General features: G+C 43.3%; 1 protein-coding gene across 8 annotated transcripts in view; it reads right to left on the minus strand.

The window, feature by feature from the left end:
* LOC109874837 (zinc finger protein 521) overlaps positions 1–22,083 on the minus strand; it is a 181,451-nt gene that overhangs the window by 136,126 nt on the left and 23,242 nt on the right. For all 8 annotated transcript variants that reach the window (XM_020466863.2, XM_031809978.1, XM_031809980.1 and 5 more), the window contains exon 3: positions 15,568–15,774. Coding sequence is in view for 7 of the 8 variants with exons in the window: in XM_031809978.1 (XP_031665838.1) it covers positions 15,568–15,774 (207 nt within the window). In the remaining variant the exon portion in view is untranslated. The remainder of the gene's footprint in view (positions 1–15,567; positions 15,775–22,083) is intronic.

Consider the following 22,083-nt stretch of genomic DNA (forward strand, 5'->3'; position numbering starts at 1 on the left):
GAAATTGGTCTACAATTTTCATATGTATTTTTTTATTGTACCTTTATTTAACTAGGCAAGTCAGTTAAGAACAAATTATTATGTTCAAGGACGGCCTAGGAACAGTGGGTTAACTGCCTTGTTCAGGGGCAGAACAACAGATTTTGACCTTGTCAGCTTGGGGATTCAATCTTGCAACCTTTCGGTTACTAGTCCAACGCTCTAAAAACTAGGCTACCTGCCGCCCCAATGCTGGCCACGTCAATATATATATATTTTTTATCTTTCTGAAGTGATATTTGGCTGTAAAGGCTAGCATGAGAGACAAGAAGTAGCTAGATGACATTTAATTCACTTCGCTAAACACTTCGCTAAACCGTGTGTAAAGTTAGCTAGCTAGCAGCTCAGTTGAGTTAGCCTACAATGTATTTACTTACTTGAATAGGTTCTCCCAATGCCTCCGTTTTTTGGGTTGTTCCAAAAACTAAATGATGGGCAATCTTCCCATTTTTTGGGGTGGTAGAAAAGCGCAGCCAGCAGCTATGTGAACGAATGAAGACAAGGCTAAAAATGTTTGTCACCACAACGGTTTAGAACATGTTGTGACATTTGACTTTACCAGCGTAATTGACTTTCAATTTCAATAAATATAGATTGCAGATTGTCGACCACACTTGAAACTAGCATACGCAACAACTATCTACAAAATGTGTCTATCCAGGACGGAAAACAGTGACGCATATAACCACATCCCCCTTCTACGGGCTTGTAGGGGAAGGGTTCGTGAAATGTAACCTCCAATAAAACATTTGACGCTTGGAGCATGCGGACCATTACTACCGTTTTTTTGCAATACAAAATTCTCCAGAACTCCAAGGGAGGCATGACAACGACATGATTTTTGAAGTATGTCAATGTTGTTAAGTTCAAAAGAATACAAGATAAAAAAGTGTTGACACCATTCAAACCAATGAGGGTTTGGAACATTAATGCCAATTATCTCAGAATCGTCTTTTAACAGATAGAACCTTATAGTCCCAAGTTTTTCCATTTCACAAAGCATAAAACAGAACAAACCCTAGCCGAGACACACAATTCATAAAGTTTTCAAGATTCATTATCCTGCTTTTTTCCCCACTGGTCTAGTTGTGTGTTTTTTTTGGTATCTGGTTTATCATTATTCTGGTGAGCAGCAGCACGTTTCAGTGAAACAAAAAAAAATCATTTGAATTCCTGTGACCCTGAGGAGAACGAGTGAAGCCCAGAGGTAAGATCTGAGCTCACTCTCCGTGCCGTTCCATAGGCTGAAACACTACCTGGTAAACATCACATCTCCACCTCCTCACTTTCAAAACACGTCAACCCACCAATGCCTCTTAGGCACAGGGGGTCGGTCGACCAGTTCGAGCATCCAGGAATCTAGACTTTTTTTGTTTTATCACATTTCCCCTCTCACGGAGAGTCAATGCACGTAACCTGTCTGGCATTAATGATGTCGTTAATAAATCGGGGGGCTAGACGCAGACGGTGGGCCGTGCAGTGGATTTGCCTGGCGGGGCCTGGTGCCTGTCGGTTTTCAGAGATAAGCTCCAGCATGGGGGTCTTATCTGCTTCCCGCAGCCCCACCCAGCAGCACCGTGCACTGGACACACAACCAGTCAACTCATCACTAGGTAATTACCACCTCTTACGTTCCAACAAAGATGCCATACCCTGCCTGCATTCACCATGCAGCCTGCAATTGTTGTCTGTCTCAATCTCCTTGTCTGTCTGTCTCTCTCTCTCTAGTCCTATCATACATTGTGCTGCTGCAAATGCTGTCGGTCTGCTGTTCCCTCTTTCTCTAGTATCTATTTGTTTCATGATAGCATCTCCCCCAAATCATCCTGGTTTCTTTTTGCAATTGCATTTATGTGAGGACTGATGCCATTTTTGGTTCAGTCTCCAGGCAGGGAACTCTGTGTAGTGGCGTCTATATAGGTGGCACGGTAAATCCTCTACCTACCTGAATCATACTGTATGTCTACAGTGCCTCCAGAAAGTATTCACACCCCTTGACTTTTTCCACATATTATGTGTTACAGCCTGAATTTAAAATGGATTAATTTGAGATTTATTTGGCCATTGGCCTACACACAATACCCTATAATGTCAAAGTGGACTTATGTTTTTAAAAATGTCAAAAGTAATCAGTCCCTTTGTTATACAAGTCACATAATAAGTTGTTTAACATGACTTTTGAATGACTACCTCATCTTTGTACCCCAAATATACAATTATATACAATTATCTGTAAGGTTCCTCAGTAGAGTAGTGAATTTCAAATACAGATTCAACCACAAAGACTAGGGAGGTTTTCCAATGCTTCGCAAAGAAGGGCACCTATTGGTGGATGGATAAAAAAGAAATCTGACATTAAATATCCCTTTAAGCAAGTTATTAATTACTCTTTGGGTGGTGTATCAATACACCCAGTCAGTACAAAGATACAGGCGTCCTTCCTAACTCAGTTGCCGGAGAAGAAGGAAACCACTCAGGGATTTTACCATGAGGCCAATGGTGTCTTTAAAACAGTTACAGAGTTGAATGGCTGTGACAGGAGAAAACTGAGGATGGATCAACAACATTGTAGTTACTCCATAATACTAATTGACAGAGTGAAAAGAAGGAAGCCTGTACAAAATAAAAAAATATTATAAAACATGCAACCTGTTTGCAAAAAAATGTGGCAAAGCAATTAACTAAGCAAGTAGTGGTGGCTGCATCTTGTTATGGGTATGCTTGTAAGCGTTAAGGACTGTGGAGTTTTCCATGATAAAAAAAAATAAACAGAATGGAGCTAAGCACAGGAGAAATCCTAGAGGAAAAACTGTTTCAGTCTGCTTTCCACCATATAATGGGAGGTGAATTCACCTTTCAGCAGGACAATAACCTAAAACACAAGGCAAAATCTACACTGAAGTTGCTTACCAAGAAGACAGTGAATGTTCCTGAGTTGTAGAGTTACAGTTTTGACTCATTTACAATCTATGGCAAGACCTAAAAATGGTTGTCTAGCAATGATCAACAACCAATTTGACAGAGCTTGAAGAATTTTGATTAATGGGCAAATGTTGCACAATTCAAGTGTGGAAAACTCTTAGAGACTTACCCAGAAAGACTCACAGCTGTAATCGCTAACAAAGGCGCTTCTACAAAGTATAGAAAATAGTCTGTAAATAGTTATCTAAATGAGATATTTCTGTATTACATTTTCAATAAATTTGCAAACATTTCTAAAAACATGTTTTCACTTTGTCATGACGGGGTGTGTAGATGGGTGAGAAAAAATATTTAATCAATTTTGAATTCAGGCTGTAACAACAAAATGTGTAATAAGTCAAGAGGTATGAATACTTTCTGAATGCACTGTATGTGCTGTGAGCAATTAAGTCATTTGTGTTACAGTGTCTTTACAGGGGCTTAAGTCATTTGTGTTACAGTGTCTTTACAGGGGCTTACGTCATTTGTGTTACAGTGTCTTCACAGGGGCTTAAGTCATTTGTGTAGCACTCTCTCTCGGTCGGCTCATTGCTTCAGACTAGAAGTCAGAGTCACTTGGTGCTACAGAGCGAGGGAGCGGTTTCTTTTATTCAATTGTTTTCCACTTCCACGAGCATGTGCCAAGGGGGAGGAAAGCACCGGCTTAACACGTTCTGCAATTCAACAAGGCCAGACGCAGTCCTATTAAGATTTAATGTGCCATTCTTCTGCCTGCCCCGCTGAAAAAGACTTGGAGGCTGAGTAGGAGAGTGAACAAAGAGCAAGCAGAGCCAGGGCCAGGGAGAGAGAGATGGAGAGTCAGCCTGCTACACCAAGACCAAGCCACCGTCAAACAATTCTAGTGACGTGTCTGCACACAACAAACTAGGTTGAAAAAAAGGGCAAACCACAACAGTGTTGCAAATACAAATACGTCATTTCACGGATACTTACATGATATTATCTGTATCCTTCCCATTACATTAGCCTATCAACCTTGCTCCTCTGTCTCCATTCGATCTCAAAGGAGGTTGTCTGGATGAATGTTAAAGACACAGCATGTTGTTTAGCCCCTCCGGCTACAAATTATGTTTAGTCTCAGGTGGAAAGTGCAAGCGCGCAGTTGTGTGCATTCGTGTGTGTGTGTGTGTGTGTGTGTGTGTGTGTGTGTATGTGTGTGTGTGTGTGTGTGTGTGTGTGTGTGTGTGTGTGTGTGTGTGTGTGTGTGTGTGTGTGTGTGTGTGTGTGTGTGTGTGTGTGTGTGTGTGTGTGTGTGTGTGTGTGTGTGTGTGTGTGTGTGTGTGTGTGTGTGTGCGCACAATGGTTGTATGTGTGTGTATTGGTGCGTGTGTGCGAAAGAGAGACAGAGAGAGACAGAGAGAGACAGAGAGACGGAGAGAGACAGAGAGAGACAGAGAGACACAGAGCGAAAGAGAGAGAGAGAGAGAGAGAGACAGATAGAGAGAGACAGAGAGAGAGAGAGACAGAGAGAGAGTCAGAGAGAGACAGAGAGCGAGAGCAGCATCACAATTAGACCCAACCAAATAATGAGAAAACAAAAAGATAATTACTTGACACATTGGAAAGAATTAACAAAAAAACAGAGCAAACTAGAATGCTATTTGGACAGAGAGTTCACAGTGGCAGAATACCTGACCACCGTGACTGAGCCAAAATTAAGGAAATCTTTGACTATGTACAGACTCAGTGAGCATTTCCTTGCTTTTGAGAAAGGCCCCCGAAGGCAGACTTGGCTCTCAAGACAAGAGGCTATGTGCTCACTGCCCACAAAATGAGGTGGAAACTGAGCTGCACTTCCTAACCTCCTGCCAAATGCATGACCACATTAGAGACACATATTTTCCTCAGATTACTCAGGCCTACAAAGAATTCGAAAACAAATGCAATTTTGCTAAACTTCCATATCTATTGGGTGAAATACCACAGTGTGCCATCACAGCAGCAAGATTTGTGACCTGTTGCCACAAGAAAAGGGCAACCAGTGAAGAACAAACAGCATTGTAAATACAACCTATATTTATGTTTATTTATTTTCCCTTTTGTACCTTAACTATTTGCACATCATTACAACACTGCATTTTGACATAAAATTACATTTGAAATATCTTTATTCTTTTGGAACTTTTGTGAGTATAATGTTAGCTGTTAATTTTTAAATGTCTATTTCACTTTTGTTTATGATCTATTTCACTTGCTTTGGCAATGTAAACATATGTTTCCCGTGCCAATAAAACCTGTTCAATTGAAATTGAATGAAGTGAGAGACAGAGAGAGACAGAGAGATGACAATAGATAAAGAGACAAGTGAAGTGGGTACAAAAAATAGAGATAGAGAGAAGCCGAGCTGCTGAGCTGGTCTGAGTTGGCCATCAGATTACATCTGTCTCATACACATCCACAAACAAACAGACTCCTCCATTACTATTTCGATTGTGTTACTGCAGGAATTGCAGAGCTCGGCTGACAAAAGACCAATAAATACTTTATACGGTGCATAACGTTTGCTGTGTGAAGCACAGGGGAAAGAAGAAGAGGGCACCCTCATGAGAGCATAATATGCTTTGAAATCCTAATGACACTCCTGTTAATGTTACCGGCTCAGTCGTACAGAGAGCAAACACAAGGGGCTGCTACATTGAGGAGTCAGATCTACTACTTTATACACACACACACAGGCACACACACACACACACACACACACACACACCGCACAAACTCGGGAAAGACTCCAACCTAATTCTCTTTTCAGTGGCTGCGTTGTGCCAGAAGTCACTGCTATTCTCCCCTGACCACCTCTCCCCCGTTCAAAGCCTTGCAATCACTGTGCCACACTTTGTACCGCACTGTCACAAGACGCCCAGGCAAAAACATGGCATCATTTCTGATGACCGGCAGAATGCTCAGAGTTGGGCTATTCAGGGCTGCTCATGTCTCCTCTCTATCGGTGTCTACTGCTAAAGGCTTTTGAAGCAAATAAAGTCTTTGTGGTTTTGTAGGAGTGTTCTTTTTGGTAGCCACAAAGCAGCCGTTGGATCAATTCATCCTTTTTTTCTGTGTGGAAAAAAAGCTCCAGGTCTGCCAATGAGATCCTACTGGAAACAGTTATTACAAAACACGGTCCGCCAGCAACTAGTTAATGATAGTTGTGGGTATTACTGAACGTTTCCATGCCGCTGACCCAAAGACTTGTTTTACTTCGAACCAGCATGTTGGTGTACGTGTTCAGACAACGAGAACATATTCAGAGAGCCTTAATGTAATGAAATTCTTTATAAAGGCTTGAAAATAAACAGAGCTAAATCATTAACAGAGAGAACTGAACAGTATGCCTCTGTGTTCCCATGTCCCTATCAAATTACATCAAATCGCTGCAGTATTGCCTGCGATGTCTTGCTAGGAAATAGTGCAACTCATTGTTTCATAGTACATGAATATACCTCATTTGTATTTTTCTCATAAATCTAAAATTTATTTTATCGGATGTTGAATGCATCGCTAAATCTCCACAGGCAAGAGCAGAAAAAGGGAAGAATTTACATAATATAAATCCATATATGGCCCAGTTCTCTCTCTCTCTCTTTCTGATTGATTTCTTTATCTGAGGGAAGCAGAAGACATGCTCTGTTTGCTCTCACAGTGGCCGGCAAGAAAACAGAAAAAGACACTTATTAAAAAGGTCATCTCACAGAGGGTTAAAATAGCAGGCCACATATCTCTCCTGAGGGACGAGCTGTGCTTCTCCTCTAGTGAAGGACACAAGAAAAGGTGTTTCTCTAGGGAGCGGGCCAGTAATGAAAGTATGACCACTAGGATGACAGCACTGTGTGCACTGTGCTATTCAAATGCCTCCAGCACAGCAGCAGTATAGGAGAATAAAATTGACACTGGCAAGGTAATCCGTTGTGAAACCAAACTACCTTTGAATTAAACTCAGTACTGGTGCCATTGTCCTTATTTACATTAAAAGACAGTAAGGGCTACTATTAGTGTACATTTTCTTACATGCCATTACACTGTCATGTATCTCAACTATTAACATGTGTGTGTGGCCCAAAAGAAAACCCATGCCACACTGAGGACCAACCATAGGTGTCTCTTTCCCGCAACATAATCGCTAACAATGCGAGCCGGAGCAGACAATGGAAGACTGAGACTGTTGAGAGACAAAGCTAGCGGAAAGAGAGGCCTACGGAATAAAAGGCTGCCTCCTAACTTCTCTCTCTCCTGCCTCCTCCCCTGGGCAGCTTAAAGCCCTGACGGCAGGATGCTGATCCCAACACGGAAACCTGATCCGCAGCCATCCTGGAGCCTGGAGGGGGGCCGCGCCCGCCTCCCCCATCTACCCCCACACCCATCCCCCCTGAGCCCCTGGAGCCCCTCCAGTCCTGCCCCAGAGTTAGATGACCACTTTGGGGGAGCACACCTCCAGTCCCAGCCTCTCCAACCCTCTCCACTCTCGGTTCTCTAGAGAAGCATTCTTCCAGCCCTGCCTTGTCTTCCACCCCAGTCTGCACTCGAACAGTGGAAGTCTACCTCCGGGGGAGCATTCCTACAGCCCTGCCCCAGCCCAAGACAGTCTCTGGAGACACATTCCTGCAGCACTCTCCCTCCTCTCGCCTCTTCTCTCTCCCAGGCTATCTCTTGCCTTCCTCCGCAGTCCAGCATTAGCACGATCGATAGCACCGATCGCATCGGGGACACAAGGCAATCCATACCCCCGTGCTCCCTTAGCGCACTGCAGTGGTCACGGCTTAAGTGCATGGAGAGGTGTTAAACTTCAGCCAGACGGTGGGGAGACAATGGCAGCCATTGATCAGGGTGACATGTTATACATCTCTCTCTCTCTTGTCTGTTGGGCGTGGTCTAGTAGGCCGAAGTACAGTATGCAATAGCACCAGGGTTTGTTCTTTAAACTGTAGATCGTGTTGTTAGGTTTAGTTACCAAGGCATAGTGAGACAGTGGGTATGGATACTCATTTGTTTGTGGTGTGCATGTGCCTTAGAGCTGGGATGATAAACCGAAGATTTCCGACACCGACATTGCCTTCCTCTTATCGAAGCATTTTGCTTACGTCTGTATTTTTCTGTGATTTTTCTACACAACATTCCTGTGGATTGTTTCTAAAACTATTATTTGGTCAACAGTAATAGCCTATGCATTATGTTGATCCCTGCTATGAAAGTATCTGCCTGTCCCTGTTTTGCTGTCGGCTGCTGACTCTCGCTCCCTCTCCCCACTGTGCGCAAGGAGGATGGAGAGATGCATTCTGTGAAGCACAAAGCATTACCGTTGCTCAAAATGCTATTGTGGGAAAAATCGGGTTTTCAAAGAAACTACTGTTGTTCTAGTTACAGAGAGGAGAGTCACAGCTTTCTGGGAATAGATCATGTATTTCTCACCTTTTAATATTGAGTTCATGGCACCACTTTACAACCAGAGTAGGCTGTAGTTAGTATGATGCATGGAGCCAGTTGCAGTGAATAGTCGTACATCAAGTAGCCTAAGCCTAGCGCTGGGAAGTTTTTGTATGACATTAGCCTACATTAGCCTACATTTAGTGATAGATTAATCGATAAGCCTACTTGGCAATCTAGCAACAATATAATATTTAGAGTTAGCAATCTAGCTATGTGTTTAGGTGGTGACTAATATAGCCTATGGCCCGATATGCACAAAGATGTCTGCAAATTCTCTGAAGAGCCAAAAATACATCTGATAATTCTGGATCTGGTTGCACATCAAAATATCAATCAATCATTTCCTGAATATGTGAAATGAAATAGCTTACATTTTGAACCATCTCCATTAGAGGTCGACCGATTATCATTTTTCAACGCCGATACAGATGCCGATTATTGGAGGACCAAAAAAAGGCCGATACCGATTTATCGGACAATTTTTAAAATGTATTTGTTATAATGACAATTACAACAATACTGAATGAACACTTATTTTAACTGAATATAATACATCAATAAAATCAATTTAGCCTCAAATAAATAATGAAACATGTTCAATATGGTTTAAATAATGCAAAATCTAAGTTTTGGAGAAGAAAGTAAAAGTGCAAAATGTGCCATGTAAGAAAGCTAACGTTTAAGTCCCTTGCTCAGAACATGAGAACATATGAAAGCTGGTGGTTCCTTTTAACATGAGTCTTCAATATTCCCAGGTAAGAAGTTTTAGGTTCTAGTTATTATAGGAATTATAGGACTATTTCTCTCTATACGATTTGTATTTCATATACCTTTGACAATTGGATGTTCTTATAGGCACTTTAGTATTGCCAGTGTAACAGTATAGCTTAAACAGCGCAATGCTTAAAGCATGCAAAACGCACGAAAGTGCTGTTTAAATTAATTATTCCGAACCTGCTGGTGCCTACCATCGCTCAGTCAGACTGCTCTATCAAATCATAAACTTAATTATAACATAATAACACACAGAAATACGAGCTTTAGGTCATTAATATGGTCGAATCCGGAAACGATCATTTCGAAAACAAAACGTTTATTCTTTCAGTGAAATACGGAACCGTTCCGTATTTTATCTAACGGATGGCATCCCTAAGTCTAAATATTGCTGTTACATTGCACAACCTTCAATGTTATATTATAATTACGTAAAATTCAGGCAAATTAGTTCGCAATGAGCCAGGCGGCCCAAACTGTTGCATATACCCTGACTTTGCGTGCAATGAACGCAAGAGAAGTGACACAATTTCACCTGGTTAATATTGCCTGCTAACCTTTCTTTTAGCTAAATATGCAAGTTTAAAAATATATACTTCTGTGTATTGATTTTAAGAAAGGAATTGATGTTTATGGTTAGGTATACTTTGGAGTAATGACAGTCCTTTTTCGCGAATGCGCACCGCATCGATTACACGCAACGCAGGACACGCTAGATAAACTAGTAATATCATCAACCATGTGTAGTTATAACTAGTGATTATGATTGATTGTTTTTTACAAGATAAGTGTAATGCTAGCTAGCAACTCACCTTGGCTTCTTACTGCATTCGCGTAATAGGCAGGCTCCTCGTGAGGCAGGTGGATAGAGCGTTGGACTAGTTAACTGTAAGGTTGCAAAATTGAATCCCTGAGCTGACAAGGTAAAAATCTGTCGTTCTGCCCCTGAACAAGGCAGTTAACCCACCGTTCCTAGGCCGTTATTGAAAATAAGAATGTGTTCTTAACTGACTTGCCTCGTTAAATAAAGTTGTAAAAAATATATATTATTATTATTATATTTTTTGATCGGAAAAATCTGCGATTTACAATTGTTATGAAAACTTGAAATCGGCCCTAATTAATCGGCCATTACGATTAATCGGTCGATCTCTAATCTCTATTATCTTACTTGGCACTGGAAAATATTATCTAGAGCCCTGCCATTAATGTAAAGCAACTGTCCATAAAAAAAATGGTTGTATTGGTTTTCATCAAGCAAAAGAGTAACATATATCGCTATATAACTTTTTGTCCATATCAGCCAGCTCTAGCACCTCACCCCAAAATAATTTATCACTGATTTATAGTTAGTGCAAAAAATTGACAATTTATTGCGATATGGATTTGTTTTCCATACTGCCCAGCTCTAATGTGCCTGCATGGGTATTATACATATCTGTCTGCATGCATTCTGAAATCTCCTCAAGTAGACAGTACATGGTAAATATTTACTAAGCTAACTATATTGAACAAAAATATAAATGAAACAAGCAACAATTTCAAAGATTTTACTGAGTTTCAAATCAATTCAAATCAAATTGTATCGGTCGAATACACATATTTAGCAGATGTTATTGCAGGTGTAGCGAAACGATAAAAAAAAAGTTCATTTTCATATGAGGAAATCAGTCAATTAAAATAAATGCATTAGGCCATAATCTATGGATTTCACGTAACTGGGAATACAGATATGCATCTGCTGGTCACAGATACCTTAAAATAAATGAGCCTCACAATGGGTCTCAGCTTCTCGTCATAGTATTTCTGTGCGTTCATATTTCTGTGCATTCAAATTGCCATCAAAAAATTCAATAGTGTTCATTGGGGCGGAAGGTAGCCTAGTGGTTAGAGAATTGGACTAGTAACCAAAAGGTTGCAAGATCAAATCCCCGAGCTGACAAGGTCAAAATCTGTCGTTCTGCCCCTGAACAAGGCAGTTAACCTGCTGTTCCTAGGCCGTCATTGAAAATAAGAATTTGTTCATAACTGACTTGCCTCGTTAAATAAAGGTATAAAATAAATTGTCCATAGCTTATGCCTGCCCATACCATAACTCCCCCGCCACCATGTTGACATCAGTAAACCGCTTGCCCACATGTGTGGCCGGTTGGATGTACTGCCAAATTCTCTAAAATGATGTTGGATGTGCCTTATGGTAAAGAAATGAACATACAATTCCCTGGCAACAGCTCTGCTGCTCTGCTGGACATTCCTGCATGCCAATTGCACACCCCCTCAAAACTTGTGGCATTGTGTTGTGTGACAAAACTGTACATTTTAGAGTGCCATTTTATTGTCCCAGCACAAGGTGCACCTGTTTAATCAGCTTCTTGATATGCCACATCTGTCAGGTTGATGGATTATCTCGGCAAAGGAGAAATGTTCACTAACAGGGATGTAAACAAATGTATGTACACAATTTGAGAGAAATAAGCTTTGTGCATATGGAACATTTCTGTGATCTATTATTTCAGCTCATGAAACATGGGACCAACACAAACAAATAAGAATATCTACTGCAACAAGAATTTCTACATTTTCCACAAAATCCTACTCATTCTCAATATCAGGATTGGGTCCAGTCAAGCTCTGAATGGGTTTCCTAAAAATAAAACCTAAAAAAGTGATTTGTAGAAGTGGAGGATTCAGTAGGTGCTGGTTGTTGATTAGAATGTGGTTTTAATAAAGAATCCATCTGTGAGCTGAGAGTCGATGTAAAGCTGATTAATTGATAATGGATGCCAGCCACATAGGAAGAAGACTCCCGACTGAAACACACACACACACACACACACACACACACACACACACACACACACACACACACACACATACACACACACACACACACAGTCTGCTGTATCTCAAAGTGTATTTTTCCCCTCCCTCTGTGTTTGAATACCTATAGAGTGGTCGTGCATAATGCTCAGGTTTTACAGGGGTTCTTAGCCAAACTGCAGCATTCCACCATTCAGCAATTAAGTCTTATTTGTCCGTGAGATTGACATTAATAAAGGTCTTTGCTTAATTCTAGGATAAATAATATGCCTGAGTTGTTCATTGTGACCGCGTCTAGATAATGTAAGACCCTGTCTATAAGTCAGAACATGCTCGACTATTGTCTTGCTCAAAATGCTAAAAAGAAAAATCTGAAAACATTTCAAAGCACTTTAAAGGTGCCCCTAGAAATATACCTCCCTTTGTTCCCAATCAAATCATAATAGGAAAAAGGTAAGGTATCAAACAAATCAAAGAGCTATTAGAAATCGGCAATACTGTTAGTCAATGGTACAGCATGAGCTTCTTTCCTACTCTACCTTTAATGAAATGGCCTTCGTGCAATAATTTCATATGTATGCCAAATATAATGTGCTGGAATCAATATTTGTTTGATGGATTGCTGGGTGTATTGAGAGGAGACGGCTGAGGGCTCCACTCAAGTCAGAAAGTCATAATTTGCAAGTGTACATTCAACAGATTTCCACACCTTTTGAAAAGTAGGCTAGGCCCTCTCTCCTATACACTTTGCTTGATTGGCTTCCTGCTTGTGAAGCAGTACACACATAAACACATATACTGACATACATACACTACCGTTCAGAAGTTTGTGGTCACTTAGAAATGTCCTTGTTTTTGAAAGAAAAGCACATTTTTTTCCCATTAAAATAACATCAAATCGATCAGAAATACAGTGTAGACATTGTTAATGTTGTAAATGACTATTATAGCTGGAAACGGCTGATTTTTAATGGAATATCTACATAGGCGTACAGAGGCCAATTATCAACAACCATCACTCCTGTGATGTGCTTTTCTTTCGAAAACAAGGACATTTCTAAGTGATCCCAAACCTGTGAACGGTAGCGTACATCTATGCGCCCACACACATGAGCAAGACACTGTCCATTCAGTGAGACAGGCTTCCTGCTAATGGAAAATCTTTGTAACACTCATATGGGATATCTTACTGGTTGTTTGGAAATCTGAGATCACTCTGAAGCAGTCCTGCCCTATAATTTGCGGTTGGCTGGTTGCAGATTGCAAAATATGAAATCAAACTATGTCTGTGTATAAACAGAGGAGAGTATTTATTGCTGTCTGATAGGACAATGTTTACTGTAGCCCCCCTCTTACAATGAAACTCCTAACATAAAGTAAGTCTTCCTCTTCACATGAACTTATCTTCATCTTCATTCTGTTTACTTTCTAGCCTGTCTTGTTAAGAGAAAAACTAAGTGATCTCTCCCAAAAATGACAAGAAGAAATTTGTGTCAGACTGTTTTTCTCATCATGGGACAGGACGGTACAGGAGGGTACAGGACAGGACGGTACAGGAGGGTACAGGACGGTATAGCACAGTACAGCAAGGGACAGGACGGTACATGACAGGACGGTACAGGAGAGGATGTTACAGGACGGTACAGGACGGTAAAGGGACAGGACGTATAGGACAGGACGGTACAGGATGGTAAAGGCACAGGACGGTAAAGGGACAGGACCGTACAGGACAGGACGGTACAGGATGGTAAAAGGACAGGACGGTACAGGACGGTAAAGGGACAGGACGGTACAGAGTGATAAAGGGACAGGACGGTATAGGACGGTAAAGGGACAGGACGGTAAAGGGACAGGACCGTACAGGACAGGACGGTACAGGATGGTAAAAGGACAGGACGGTACAGGACGGTAAAGGGACAGGACGGTACAGAGTGATAAAGGGACAGGACGGTATAGGACGGTAAAGGGACAGGACGGTACAGAGTGATAAAGGGACAGGACGGTACAGAGTGATAAAGGGACAGGACGGTATAGGACAGGACGGTACAGAGTGATAAAGGGACAGGACGGTATAGGACGGTAAAGGCACAGGACGGTAAAGGGACAGGACGGTATAGGACAGGACGGTACAGGATGGTAAAAGGACAGGACGGTACAGGACGGTAAAGGGACAGGACGGTACAGGATGGTAAAAGGACAGGACGGTACAGGACGGTAAAGGCACAGGACGGTAAAGGGAGAGGACGGTATAGGACAGGACGGTAAAGGGACAGGACGGTAAAGGGACAGGACCGTACAGGACAGGACGGTACAGGATGGTAAAAGGACAGGACAGTACAGGACGGTAAAGGCACAGGACGGTAAAGGGACAGGACAGTATAGGACAGGACGGTAAAGGGACAGGACGGTACAGGACGGTAAAGGGACAGGACGGTACAGGATGGTAAAAGGACAGGACGGTACAGGACAGGACGGTAAAGGGACAGGACGGTAAAGGGACAGGACGGTAAAGGGACAGGACCGTACAGGACAGGACGGTACAGGATGGTAAAAGGACAGGACAGTACAGGACGGTAAAGGCACAGGACGGTAAAGGGACAGGACGGTATAGGACAGGACGGTAAAGGGACAGGACGGTACAGGACGGTAAAGGGACAGGACGGTACAGGATGGTAAAAGGACCGGACGGTACAGGACGGTAAAGGCACAGGACGGTAAAGGGACAGGACGGTAAAGGGACAGGACCGTACAGGACAGGACCGTACAGGATGGTAAAAGGACAGGACGGTACAGGACGGTAAAGGGACAGGATGGTATAGGACAGGACGGTACAGAGTGATAAAGGGACAGGGTAAAGGAGAACACCAAGTCCATGAGAATCACATGGAGGAAACCTTCAGCAGCTCATATCATTAGTTCTCTGAGCCACCTTGTCAGAGTATTTATAGCAGTGTTCTGTTTATCCATCTCAGGTTCAATGACACAGTCTGCCAATGGCACCCTTCCTTCTCTCGTCTTCCTCCCAGGGTCCCAGTAGACATGGACGATGCCTCCACACTAAGAGGAGAGACCTCACTATAGTAGGGATCCACTTACCAAGGAGGTCTGGTTACAGTGAGACCTCAATGACATTGGCTTTGACTACTGGCGAATATGACTGTGTGGTTTGGTGGAGTATGTAGTAGAGTGTGTGGCGTGGTGTAGTGAGGTGCCCAGATACTCAAATGATCAATACGGTAAGAGGAAGTGTGGGTGTGTGCATACATACACATTGTGTTGTGTGTCTGTGTAGTAACGGCAAAGGAGAAAAAAATAGAGTTTTTGTGAGTGTGTCATACTGGAAATCCACCTATTTCATGGTATGCAATGTTAATCTAAGGTAGACTAGTGCTGCAGTCAATTACAGGCTGTGTGGTGAAGTACCCAGCTCACTATGGATTCCTATGGTTTTCTCCAGTGGGAAGACTGGATTGGGAGAGATAGAACTGACTGGTGGAGAGGGAAGGGAAGCTCGGTGGGCTGAGCGTTGTTTACCTGTCAGCTGGCATTGATTAATCTTGTGTTCGGTGAGATCACTCAGCGACTCGAACACCTGCTGGCAGCTGTCGCAGCTGTGCAGCGCGGCCTCCTCGTCCTCCTCCTCCTCGCCTTCCTCTGGAGAGAGAAGCCTCTTCCTCAAACGCCTGGACCCGGCCTCAGCCTCACCATCCTCCAGTCCGCTCTCGAGGGCGCACTCTGGATCTGTTGGAGTCACAGGAAACAACACAACACCACACAGTTAGTTGAGTGACCCGGAGTGGAGAGGAGAGGCTACCGCTGGGTGACAATAAAAACAATCTCTAGAGTCCAGTTTTAATAAAACAATAATAAAAAGTGTAATAAAGATGGAGGTTCCTTTTGGAATACTGTAACTCAAGCATAACATATCGAGTACGGACACACACACACACACTGACATGGAAACACACTGACATGGACACACACTCACCCGCCGGCCACCACCGTACGCACACATGCACACACACACACCACTATGTTATTAAAAATGGTTTGATGTTGTGTTTGTCCTCAAAGTACAGTGTATGAAACTAGCCGGATGGGAATATGTGTTGTTAATACATCCAGGATTGCAGGCCTTGCAGGTTCTTCAAAATTTGAGAGTTCCACATGAGAACGCTGAACTGCATCACTCTGGATGTGTCAAAGGAGACAGGAAACTACCCATGTAATCTAGACTTCCAACCTGGAAATGTAGGCAAATTATGAGAAAGAGAGAGCGGGAGAGAGAGAGAGAGAGAAGCAACACACAGGACTGAGATTAGTGTGTGTTACGCTGTCGTCACAACACACATCTCTGAATTATTCAGCCTTGCTCGCAGGCAGCCGCGGGTCACACACATCAATATTCTTCAATCCATCTGCAGTTTTGTCTCTTGTTGGCTTTGTGCTATAGTAGTGCCAGGGGTGGGCCGACTACCGTGAACCAAGACCTACCAGTCTACGAACCAGGACTACAAACTACGTAAACCCAGGGAGACAGACAGACAGACAGCACCAAGGTCCAAGTGATACTACTACACTCTTACAACAACACAACAAACCCTGCATCGCTTGCTAATTCATCTTAAACATATCCATTTAGAGAACAGTAAAAAACAAAACACATATGGTAAACTGGTGGGATAATATCAGCAGCATCTTTCAGATTCAGCAGGCAGCATTGCCTGCAGTACATTCTCTCTCTCCCCTGCTGTGTCTCTCCCATTTCAATACAATAAGGCTGATTACAAAGCCATACTCACAATTAAACAATCATGGCCCCACCGGTCTAACTCCCAAAGCTTTCTGGGTAGTGGAAGGAGCCCTCTCTACATTGACTGGCAGCCATTTTGAGTTCCACTGCCAGTTCTCTTCGAACATTGCCTGAAACCTCTTGAGGGAACATTATGAGCAGGACTGCCTAGCATACAGTTAAGACCGCTTAAGGACATGGGGTGGGTAGGAAGTAGTGCATTAACGTGTCTGTGGCACTGTGTTGGCATGAAGCCGGGCTGTACATATGTGGGCTACATGTTGGCCGGCCATTTTAAAGTCTTTCTCTGGTCGGTCTGTGGGGTGCTCTTAACAGTGTGAAATTCCTCAGAGAAGAGGCGTTCCAAAACTCATCAAGGCCACCCAGGATTTTTCCTTCCCCCCTCCCTCCACTCCACTCGCGGCCAAGTATCGATGTAACATCACACCCACCATTGTCCTTCCCTCTTGGCGACGGAGGCTTTCGGAACATGCCCTCTAAAAATATCAGCGCTATAGTCCCCGCTGGGACCACCACAGAACAGAACAGAAGGTGTTTCAAGAAAATGAAAATCCCAACCCAATCCTCGCAGATGCAGGCCTCGCTGGGCTCTCTAAGGGGAATGCTGCTTTTGACTGAGGCCAAACGCCACACAATATACACTCATGATTCATCCATACTCACAGGCCCAGCAGCAGCAGCAGAGCACGACTCCAAATGTGCCACAAAAAACTATCGAAGAAACGTCAAGGTTTTTCACAGGCACCAGAAAGTCAAGTGAAATTACACTTATTTTTGATGAAGACTCAATCAACGGAAGCCTTTATGACACACACATATACGCAGAGCATTCGGAAAGTATCCAGACTTTTCCCACATTTTGTTACGTTACAGCCTTATTCTAAAATGGATTTTAAACATGTTTTACTCATCAATCTACACACAATACCCCATAATGACGAAGCAAAAACAGGTAGAAATGTTTGCAAATGTATTAAACTTTTTTTTAAATGAAATATCACATTCAGACCCTTTGTTCAGTACCTTTTTTTTTTTAAGCACCGTTAGTAGCGATTACAGCCTAGAGTCTTCTTGGGTATGACGCTACAATGATCTCTCTGTACTTTGCTCCGTTCATCTTTCCCTCGATCCTGGCTGGTCTCCCAGTCCCTGTCGCTGAAAAATATCCCCACAGCATGATTCTGCCACCACCATGCTTCACTGTTGGAGTGGTGCCAGGTCTCCTCCAGAACTGATGCTTGGCATTCAGGCCAAAGAGTTCAATCTTGGTTGCATCAGACCAGAGAAGAATGAGGCCTCCCGAGTGGCGCAGTGGTCTAAGGCACTGCATCGCAGTTCTGGGTTCGAGTCCAGGCTCTGTCGCAGCCGACCGGGAGGCCCATGGGGCAGCGCACAATTGGCCCAGCATCGTCCGGGTTAGGGGAGGGTTTGGCCGGGCAGGGATGTCTTTGTCCCATCGTGCACTAGCAACTCCTGTGGTGGGCTAGACGCTGACACCGTTGCCAGGTGTACGGTGTTTCCTCCAACACATTTGTGCTTCTGGGTTAAGAGGGCATTGTGTCAAGAAGCGGCTTGGCTGGGTAGTATTTTGGAGGACACACAGCTCTCGGCCTTCACCTCTCCCGAGTCCGTACAGGAGTTGCAGAGATGAGACAAGACTGTAAGTACCAATTAGATACCACGATATTGGGGAGAAAAACTTTTTTTTTTTTTTTTTTATAAATAAAAAATTTAAGGACCAGATAATCTTGTTTCTCATGGTCTGAGAGTCCATAAGGTGCCTTTTGGCAAACTCTAAGCGGGCTGTTTGATGCCTTTTACTAAGGAGTGGCTTCCATCTGGCCAATACCATAAAGGCCTGATTGGTGGAGTGCTGCAGAGATGGTTGTCCTGTCAGAGTGACCATCGGATTCTTGGTCACCTCCCCGACCAAGTCCCTTCTCCCCCGACTGCTCAGTTTGGCCGGGTGACCAACTCTTTTTATCTGATATTTTCAAAAAAGTCAACTTATTCTTTGGGTTGCTGATTCAAGAAATCACAGCAAAAGGCTAAAAACACAACTAAAGTAACTTATGAAAACATAAGCATTCCCCCCTGAACACCACTAATGTCAAACCAGTGTCCTGTGGATCTAAGCCGGAATCATGGCTTTCTGTACATGAGACTGACCCCACATACCGCCCCTTTAAACTGGTGTTGTTTGGGTAAAGTGCTGAATGTGTGGGGGGGGGCTCACAGTTTACAGGCCCACCACCACACCATGTCAATACTAAGGATCCTGAGCCTGTCTGGGTCTTTCTGGGTCTCCTACAGCAAACTGGGTTACACAATGCCGTCGGTGGTACGCCAAATAAAAATGTGATTCACATTTTCAAACAATCCATTTATATTTTCCAGCGTGGCTATACATTTGGGTGAGGTTTTTTTCTCGATTGAGTAGCCTCGTTTCACTGCCAATTTTTTTTATTTAACAATCTAGTCGTTCAGCGAAATAACAACACAATGTTAACTAAATAAAGTTAGCCTAGTCAAATAATTAACATCCAATCACATTAACTGTTCCTCTCTGGCGGGAATTCCACTAACGGTCCATATGTAGCCAAACGTAGCTGCAGCTCATGTTGGTATCTGTACTGATGGCACAAAAGCCATGACAGGGAGACATAGTGGAGTGGTATAAAAAAGTTGACAAGTTTTTAAAAAATCTACACATGGTTAGCAGATGTTAATGTGAGTGTAGCGAAATGCTTGTGCTTCTAGTTCCGACCATGCAGTAATATCTAGCAAGTAATCTAACAATTTCACAACAACTACCTTATACACACAAGTGTAAAGGAATGAATAAGAATATGTACATAAAAATATATATGAATGAGCGATGACCGAACGGCATAGGCAAGATGCGGGTGGTTATTGTCCTTGATGATTTGTTTGGCCTTGTGACATCGGGTGGTGTAGGTGTCCTGGAGGGCAGGTAGTTTGCCCCCGGTGATGCATTGCGCAGACCTCACTACTCTCATGGCCACTCAGTCATGGGTGAACAGAGAGTACAGGAGAAGGCTGAGAATGCAACCTTGTGGGGCCCCAGTGTTGAGGATCAGCGGGGTGGAGATGTTGTTTCCTACCCTCACCACCTGGGGGCGGCCCTTCAGGAAGTCCAGGACCCAGTTGCACAGGGCGGGGTCGAGACCCAGGGTCTCAAGCTTAATGACGAGTTTGGAGGGTACTATGGTGTTAAATACTGAGCTGTAGTCGATGAACAGCATTCTTACATAGGTATTCTTCTTGTCCAGATGGGTTAGGGCAGTGTGCAGTGTGATTGCGATTGCGTCGTCTGTGGACCTATTGGGGTGGTAAGCAAATTGGAGTGGGTCTAGGGTGTCAGGTAGGGTGGAGTTGAAATGACTAGTCTCTCAAAGCACTTCATGATGATGGAGGTGAGTGCTACGGGGCGATAGTCATTTAGCTCAGTTACCTTAACTTTCTTGGGAACTGGAACAATGGTGGCCCTCTTGAAGCATGTGGGAACAGCAGACTGGAATAGGGATTGATTGAATATGTCCGTAAACACACCAGCCAGCTGGTCTGCGCATGCTCTGAGGAAGCGGCTAGGGATGCCATCGAGGCCGGGCAGCCTTGCAACAGTTAACACGTTTAAATGCTTTACTCACGTTGGCTGCGGTGAAGGAGAGCCTGCAGGTTTTGGTAGCGGGCCGTGTCGTTGGCACTGTATTGTCCTCAAAGCGAGCAAAGAAGTTGTTTAGTTTGTCTGGGAGCAGGACATTGTGGTCCGTGACGGGGCTGGTTTTCTTTTTATAGTCCGTAATTGACTGTTGACCCTGCCACGTACCCCTCGTGTCTGAGCCGTTGAATTGCGACTCTAGTTTGTCTCTATACTGACGCTTAGATTGTTTGATAGCCTTGCGGAGGGAATAGCTACACTGTTTGTATTCGGTCATGTTTCCGGTCGCCTTGCCCTGATTAAAAGCAGTGGTCCACGCTTTCAGTTTTGCACGAATGCTGCCATCAATCTACGGTTTCTGGTTGGGGAAGGTTTTAATAGCTGCTGTGGGTACAACATCACCGATGCAATTGCTAATAAACTCACTGACCGAATCAGCGTATTCATCAATGTTATTGTCCGACGCTATGCAGAACATATCCAAATCCACGTGACCACAATTGAGAGACGAGCTTATAGTTTTCTTTACTGGCCATCATTTTCACTTGTCTAACCGTTTGCATGATGACGAGTTTCTCACACGACTGGCCTATCTGGGTGATGATTTTTCTCGACTGAATGATCTGAATCTAGGATTACAGGGACTCTCCGAAACTATGTTCAATGTGCGGGACAAAATTGAGACTATGATTAAGAAGTTGGAGCTCATCTCTGTCTGCATTAACAAGGACAACACACAAGTCTTTCCATCATTGTATGATTCTTCGTGTGCAAATGAACTCAAGCTTACGGACAATGTCAAATGTGATATAGCGAAGCACTTCAGTGAGTTGGGTGCACAATTACACAGGTTCATTCCCAAAATGGATGACACAAACAACTGGATTTGTTGTCCCTTTCATGCCCTGTCTCCAGTCCACTTACCGATAACTGAACAACAGAGCCTCATCGAAATTGCAACAAGCGGTTCTGTGAAAATTGAATTTAATCAGAAGCCATTGCCGGATTTCTGGACAGGGCTGTGCTCAGATTATCCTGCCTTGGCAAATCGCGCTGTTAAGACACTGATGCCCTTTGCAACCACGTGCCTATGTGAGAGTGGATTCTCGGCCCTGACTAGCATGAAAACTAAATACAGGCACAGACTGTGTGTGGAAAATGATTTAAGACTGAGACTCTCTCCAATACAACCCAACATTGCAGAGTTATGTGCATCCTTTCAAGCACACCCTTCTCATTAACATATGGTGAGTTACTCACATTTTTCAATGAACATAAAAGGTTTTATATGTAAGGTGGTTAAATAAAGAGCAAAATTATTGATAATTATTATTTTATTATATGTGCCCTGGTTCTATAAGAGCTCTTTGTCACTTCCCACGAGCCGGGTTGTGACAAAAACTCACACTCATTATTATGTTTAATAAATGTATCGTATAGTTTGTGTGTAGCAGGCTTACAATGACGGCAAAAAACAACATTTGAGAGTGCGCTGACCCTGGTGCTAGATGGGGTACGCAGCTGGAGGTTGAATGCTTGAAGGGGTACGAGACTA

Source organism: Oncorhynchus kisutch, linkage group LG30 (assembly GCF_002021735.2).
Source record: "Oncorhynchus kisutch isolate 150728-3 linkage group LG30, Okis_V2, whole genome shotgun sequence".
Taxonomy (NCBI): Eukaryota; Metazoa; Chordata; class Actinopteri; order Salmoniformes; family Salmonidae; genus Oncorhynchus; species Oncorhynchus kisutch.